General features: G+C 46.4%; 1 protein-coding gene across 1 annotated transcript; it reads right to left on the bottom strand.

Annotated features, from left to right (window-relative positions):
• Window positions 1-2,400: 2,400 nt before the first annotated feature.
• LOC121541526 (alpha-2B adrenergic receptor) lies at window positions 2,401-6,179 on the bottom strand. Its single transcript, XM_041850598.2, has one exon. The coding sequence runs from the start codon at window positions 4,801-4,803 to the stop codon at window positions 3,130-3,132; it is 1,674 nt and encodes a 557-aa protein (XP_041706532.1). The 5' UTR covers window positions 4,804-6,179; the 3' UTR covers window positions 2,401-3,129.
• Window positions 6,180-7,868: the final 1,689 nt, after the last annotated feature.

The raw sequence follows: 7,868 nt of genomic DNA, 5'->3' as shown, positions 1-7,868 counted from the left end.
GACAGGATTGTGACGAGGCACAGATCAGGGGAAGTGTACCAAAAAATGTCTGCAGCATTGAAGGTCCACGAGAACACAGTGGCCTTTATCGTTCTTAAATGGAAGAAGTTTGGAACTACCAAGACTCTTTCTACAGCTGTCCGCCCGGCCAAACTGAGCAATCGGGGGAGAAGGGCCTTGGTCATTGAGGTGACCAAGAACCCGATAGTCACTCTCACAGAGCACCAGAGTTCTTCTGTGGAGATGGGAGAACCTTCCAGAAGGCCAACCATCTCTGCAGCACTCCACCAATCAAGTCGTTATGGTAAAGAGGCCAGACGGAAGCCACTCATCAGTAGAAGGCACATGACAGCCCACTTGAAGTTTGCCAAAAGGCACCTAAAGATTCTCTGGTCTGATAAAACCGAGATTGAACTCTTTGGCCTGAATGCCAAGCGTCATGTCTGGAGGAAACCGGGCACCATCCCTAAGGTGAAGCATGGTGGTGGCAGCATCATGCTGTGGGGATGTTTTTCAGTGGCAGGGGATGGGGGACTAGTCAGGATCGAGGAAAAGATGAACGGAGCAAAGTACAGAGAGATCCTTGATGAAAACCTGCTCCAGAGCACTCAGGACCTCAGACTGGGGCGAAGGTTCACCTTCCAACAGGACAACGACCCTAAGCACACAGCCAAGACAACGCAGGAGTGGCTTCGGGACAAGTCTCTGAATGTCCTTGAGTGGCCCAGCCAGAGCCCGGACTTGAACCCGATCGAACAACTCTGGAGAGACCTGAAAATAGCTGTGTGGCGACGCTCCCCATCCAACTTGACAGAGCTTGAGAGGATCTGCAGAGAACAATGGGAGAAACTCCCCAAATACAGGTGTGCCAAGCTTGTAGCGTCATACCCAAGAAGATTTGAGGCTGTAATCGCTGCCAAAGGTGCTTCAATAACATACTGAGTAAAGGGTCTGAATATTTTTGTAAATGTCATATTTTTTTTTTTTTTTTTTTATAAATATGCAAACATTTCTAAAAACCATTTTTTGCTTTGTCATTATGGGGTATTGTGTGTAGATTGATGAGGGAAAAACAATTTAATCAATTTTAGAATAAGGCTGTAACGTAACAAAATGTGGAAAAAGTTAAGGGGTCTGAATACTTTCCGAATACAGTGTATATACTGTAGATGTTTTATTTATTGAATTTTGTACAATACACCAGCCCGTTCAGTCAAGGATATGTATGAAAAACACATGATAAATAAAGATGTTATTATGGGTTTGTCGGTTCACAAAGAATTGAAGATTGTGCATTCATAGGCATGCATTCTGTAAAACATGCAACCACACACTTCCGCACAGAGAGAGAGAGGTAGAGAGAGAGAGAGAGAGAGAGGACTCAGCATTGTCTTGTCTCCAGGTAGTGCCTGGGCAATAGTCTGTTTTGCATCTTTCATCCATTTCACAGAATAGCTTTTACATTTTTTCCTGCTGTAATTTTCCCATTACGGTTTTCCCATTGTAGCCCGAGGAGTGCACAGTGCTACCATTATGTTCCCAGAGGGAGGCAGAACGTTCCTGGAATCACAGCAGAGGATACTCTCCTCCTCATTGCTCTGGGTGGTGGTTAACTCCACAGGGAATAAAGAGAGGAGAGGACACTCCATACATCACAACACAGAACACACACCCCAGGCTAAAGAGACAGAGAGGGAGATGGAGAGGGAGAGAGAAAGAGAGAGAAAGTGTGTGTGTGTGTGTGTGTGTGTGTGTGTGTGTGTGTGTGTGTGTGTGTGTGTGTGTGTGTGTGTGTGTGTGTGTGTGTGTGTGTGTGTGTGTGTGTGTGTGTGTGTGTGTGTGGTCTTGTGAGTTCCTCATGCTCTCATCTTTATCTCAGATATAAAACACCATTAGTGATTTCCTCTGTTCCAGTAAAACCCGTAGGCCATCACACAATAAACACACACACACACACACACACACACACACACACACACACACACACACACACACACACACACACACACACACACACACACACACTGTATTTAATAACCACTACTGCAGACCTACTCTAACCCAACACATTACATTACGGAGGCCTTGGTCATATTAAAAACCCATGTTTCACTTTTCATGTGTTTATATTAATTTCATACTTATATTAAAACGTAAAGGTGCATTTCTGAAACTGAAAACAAGACAAAAATACAGCTGGGAGTCCCCTATAAAACATGCCCTTCAGTGTATGAGTTTATGACAGAGGCCAGTCGTCATCCAAGGTGTAAAACAGCATTTCCCAAACTCGGTCCTCAGGACCCCAAGGGGTGCACATTTTGGTTTTTGCCCTAATACTACAAAGCTGATTCAAATTATCAAAGCTTGATGATTAGTTGATTATTTGAATCAGATGTGCAGTGCTGGGGCAAAAACCAAAACATGCACCCCTTGGGGTCCCGATGACCGATTTTCAGAAACCCTGGTGTAAAGGATGTAATATTCTTTGTCTGTCTGTCCTTGGACAGCTGGACAAACTGCCTTCACACACTACAAGTTCTAGAACATAGAGATCTCTAGGAACACATTCTACTGCACACATTCTACCGCACATTCTCCTGCCCAATCTGTGTCCTTGCAGTGGACAGTACCTGGGAAAGTCTTAGAACATTCTCCCAACACTGTGTCCTTGTAGTTCATAGTGGCCAGTCACAAGGCTAGAGGTAATGGCTGTGGGAGTCCAGTTTTACAGCCAGCCAAATTATTCATCAGAGAGCAGCCTTGGTTTCCTTATAGAGAGGAACAACACGAGCAGTGCTCTACTGTCATTTGAGCAACATGTCCTCATGACTGATGGCCCTGTTTTGTTCCGATCACTAAATAAGCTGTAATGATGTTTTCTTTCTTTCAGGTAGATTGCGTCCCTCCCTCCCTCTTCTCCCACTACCCCCCAATGTGAACATCAGAGCATCTTGATCTATTCCAGAATTCCATAGTTTAGCATTTTGTTATCTGATCTAACAGAATGTTCAACAAAGGACAGACTCAGCAGTTTGTATGTGGTTCCTTACACAGGAAAGCTAAAAGCTATCCTTACAGTTTATTCACTCTAGAAGTTATTCTCTTTGGTGTCCCTACACAGTATCCACTCTAGAAATTTGTCCCCTTGGTGTCCCTACAGAGGATCTTCTTGAAGGCCTTCCTGAAGTCCTGGTTGAAGATGGTGTATATGACAGGGTTCAGACAGGAGTTGCAGTAGCCAATCCAGAAGAAGAACTTGAAGAGGGGATCAGGGAGAGAGCAGGTCTCAGGACAGATGGCCTGCAGCGAGTAGGAGAAGAAGAAAGGGAACCAACAGATGACAAACACCCCGATTACCACAGCCAACACAAAAGTGAAGCGCTTCTCTCGGTTCACCATGGCCTTGCGCCGAGACATTGGCGTGGCCTGGGGCTTCCCTGGCCTATCAGAGGCCAGCGCTGTGCTGGTGGGTGTGGCAACAATCTTTTTGAACTTGTGAGAGGTCAGAGAAGAGAGAGGTTGAATTTTTAACCCTGCACCCCCAGACTTTGACTCTCCATTATTCTTAACTGTCCCGTTCCCTCCCCCTCTCCCTCCCTTTCCTCTTCCCCTCGTCTCTGCCTCTGCCTCGGACCCAGAGCTGAAGCTGTCATCATTGGTGGTGTTTCTCTGTCTCTCCTCCTGTCTCTCACCCTGTCTGTGGGTCTCCTCAAGTTGGCTGTCTGGAAGGGGGAGTGTGGGGGAGAGAGCTATGGTGGGTGAGGGAGGCTGGGGTGAGGTGGGGACAGGGGTTGGTAAAGAAGGCTGGGTCTGGGGTTGTGGTTGACTCTGTGGGTCAGTGGGGGTCCTGGCCTGGGTCTCACTTTGGGGAGGAGGAGACGAGGGGGAGGAGACAGGGAGACTCTTCGAAGGCATGGCATCCGTAGATTGTCCGTCTGCTTTCCCTCCCTCCCCTCTGTTGTGCTGTGGTTGGCTAAGAGGCTTGGGTTGGGGGGTGATCACAGGTCCAGGTGCGTGGGCTGTGGGGTTGCTAGGAGTGTTGCTAGACGCGTTGCCGGGAGTTTTTTTAGGGTTGGGTTTCTCCCCTGGCGGACATCTTGTGTGTTGCTTGGCGATCTGGTAGATCCTGATGTAGACCCCGATCATGATGAGACATGGGGCGAAGAACGAACCGATGGTGGAGTAGAGAATATACCAACGCTCGTTGTTCAGCTCACACACCTCCACCCCTCCCTCGCTCTTATCCAGGGAGAGGAGGGGAGGGAAGGAGATGGCGGCCGAGAGAAGCCAGACGACCACAATGGCCGCCTTGATGCGTGCGGGGGTCCGTTGGGCACCATAGGACACGGGCCGGGAGATGGACAGGTAGCGGTCCAATGAGATGGCACACAGGTGAGCAATGGAGGACGTGCAGAAGAGGACGTCCAACGCCAGGTAGATCTCACACCACAGTGAGCGGAACGCCCAGTATCCCTGAAGCTCATTGGCCAGCGAGAAGGGGATGATGAGGGTAGCTACTAGGATGTCGGCTGCGGCCAGCGAGACCAGGAAGAGGTTCTGCGGGCCGTGGAGCGAGCGCGAGGTCAGCACGGCGATGATGACCAGGATGTTGCCCACGATGGTGAGGATCATCATGAGGGTGATCGCGGTGGCGAACAACGCAGTGGCCTCTGGGGAATAGGGTAGGTTTCGCAGCACCGTCTGGTTGCAGGGGGTGGGGCCGGAGGTGATACTGATGTTCAGGTCGGTAACCCCATTCACCCCTGGCCCTGACAGGCATGTCATATCTGGGGCCATGGCCATGGTGATGCCAGCGGAAGTAGATTGGAGAAAAATCCAAAACTCACAGGGACCGTGAATTCTGTTTAGAGTGAGTGAAGGCGAAAAAAGAGATAGGTTTCTGTTATCTGCTAGCTTAATCCCTTGAGGAAGACTTGTTGTCCAGTGAGAGTGCAGTAAATGGAGGGTCTCTGACGCAAAAAGAGAGACATGGCTGTTGGGCTCAAGAGGCGTCCACTTAGAACTTTACGCACGATTGAATTAAAATGAGAGAGAGAAGAAAAGCTTGTGCCGCTTTGTCCAAGGCGTAACGGAGAATAGCAACTTTGCCAGTTGAAAATATCATTTTACTCCTCCAGTCACGCACTTCCTCTTTTCATGTCTCTTTTCAACATTTAGGTGTGGACAGATCCACGAAATCTTTATTGGATATTAAAATAAATAATTACATTAATCTCATTCAATCAGTCAATTAAATTCCTAAATATCTATTAACTAACACACACACCGCTGATGCTTGGATAGTTATTCTTCTGGGGGAAATAAATTATTAATTGCTTGAACAAATGCTAGAAAAATGTGTCATCCAAACGTAGTCCTTCCAGCAGTAACAATCCTTCAGGCAATCCATAGACCATGTTCTATGTAAATGAAATTCACTGAAGTAAAACGTCCTTAATTGTAGTCTAACATGAAATCGGAACACTCCCCGAATCTCACCAGCGCAATGAAGGGCACCAGGGCGCAGAGACGCATGGAATGATACTTGAGCGGATGAAATGCCTTTTAAAAAGTTGCTATTCATTCACATTCGTAGTATAACCATATCACGCATTAGAGACAGTTTGAAGATGTAAAAAGTCGCCCAACAATCTGCGCTCTTCAGCTTCCATCTGTCCAAAAGGACTAGATGCAGAAACGAGTCCCGCACTGAGCTGTCATCGTCAACAGATAAAGGATGGGTCCGAGAAGACTTCAGCCACAAACATCAAATCAGTTCAATTGCAGGAAGAAAAAAACATATTCCTTTGTCTTTCGGCTGTTTGATATAGGATATATGCTTTATAGTTCCTCTGAGCGCTGTGAAAGACTAAAAAGGGTGATGACAACACCTCACTGATTACATGATGATAATGTCATCATAATTATCCCCATTATTTCTATCTTTTTCCCGGTCTTTGATTATGCGCAACTCGACCAGGTCCACTTTCTATCAATGACGCACCGATAACAATAAAGGCGCACTTATTTTTTATTCAACTTCATTTTTTCTTCAATAGTGGTTGAATAATGGGCATCTCTTGCGCATCCAGTTGTTGTTTAAACCTTTGTCGAATTTGTAAGGATAGTAGGCCTTATAGGTTACTTTTTCTTTCACAAGACGCACCTGCTTCTCTTTCCGTCCGACTGAGCCCGGTTAACTTCCCGAGCCGGGTTAATAACCGCGCCTCGATCTCCGCCAGTCTAACAGGAGTGACGTCACGCAGCGTCAGGCAGTGGACCCTGTGACAGTCACCGAGACATACACTCTACACAAACACACCGCTATACATACACGCCTACGATGCCAATTCAACCAGTGCGACACAGCCTGTTGAGGTGTAGTGGTGTGATAGCTGTATTGATGGGATGGAAGCAGTGGAGGCTGCTGAGGGAAGGAAGGCTCCAAAATAATGGCTGGAATGGAATATAATGGCTGGAATGGAGTGAATGGAATGGTATCAAACACATGTCGATACCGTTTGATACCATTCCATTTACTCCATTCCGGCTATTATTATAAGCCATCCTCCCCTCAGCAGCCTCCACTGGATGGCAGAGGGCATGAGAAAAAACATCACTTCTCCTCACATCCCCTCACCTCTCCTGTCTTCCTCATTCGTCTCTGAGACAGAGAAGTGTGCGTGTGTGTGTGTGCGTGTGTGTGCAGAGAGTAGAGGGCAGACAGAACCATTCGTCAAACTCAGCAAACACCCAAAATCACCTAGCGTCTTTACTGGACCAGGAAATGATCAACTGACAGAAAACTCACACACAAGGTTTCAGGTAAGGATGGTTTATATTCAAAGAGCAATAATACAGTGTAGTGCAGAGAAACGTCTTAATCATTAAGCACGAAGACAATGGCCATGACTAATTTCACCAAAGGGACAAAATAATAATGCCTAACAAAGTAAAATAATTTAGAATATACAGATATTATCGGCCCAAGTTATACATCCAGTTTCCATCTCTCCTCTCCTCTCCTCAAATTTCCCAATGGCAGAGAATAATATCGGATATTATGCTAAATACAGTCCATCTGAACCTACTACAAGGTCCCCCAAGCACCTGTTCAGTTTTCCTTCGTCTGTCTATTTTCATGCTGGTGCTCCTCTGTCTCCTAGTGGCGGCAGCAGTCTCCTGCTGCCTGCGAGACAGGGTGGAAGACGTGGGATTGCCATACACTTTAAAGCTAAATTCCTTATTTGCTACATACATTTTTGGATTTATAAATTAATGATATACAGTATACCCATTGATTCTTAAATAATATAATTTATAAATACCTCATGAGCTTAGTTCAACTGTCGTACCCCATCAGAGCCCAAGATATAGGTTTGTTTTACTCCATTGTTTGTACGCAATGTAAATGAAACAAACACTGTATAGCCTCAAAACATGGTTAAAACTATACTGAACAAAAATATAAATGCAACATGCAACAATTTTAAAGATTTTTCTGAGTTACAGTTCATATAAGGAAATCAGTCACTTTAAATAAATAAATGAGGCCCTATTCTATGGATTTCACATGACCGGGAAGGAGCGCAGTCATGGGTGGGCCTGGGAGGGCATAGGTCCACCCACTTGGGAGCCAAGCACAGCTAATCAGAACAAGTTTTTCCCCTCCAAAGGGCTTTATTACAGACAGAAATACTCCTCAGTTTCATCAGCTGTCCGGGTGGCTTGTCTCAGAAGATTCCGCAGGTGAAGCCGGATGTGGAGGTCCTGGGCTGGAGTGGTTACACGTGGTCTGCGGTTGTGAGGCCAGCTGACGTACTGCCAAATTCTCTAAAACGACATTGGAGGTGGCTTATGGTAGAGAT

This window comes from Coregonus clupeaformis, chromosome 27 (assembly GCF_020615455.1).
Source record: "Coregonus clupeaformis isolate EN_2021a chromosome 27, ASM2061545v1, whole genome shotgun sequence".
NCBI lineage: Eukaryota > Metazoa > Chordata > Actinopteri > Salmoniformes > Salmonidae > Coregonus > Coregonus clupeaformis.
The sequence above is the reverse complement of the archived record's forward strand: the minus strand, read 5'-3'. Positions and strand labels throughout refer to the sequence as shown.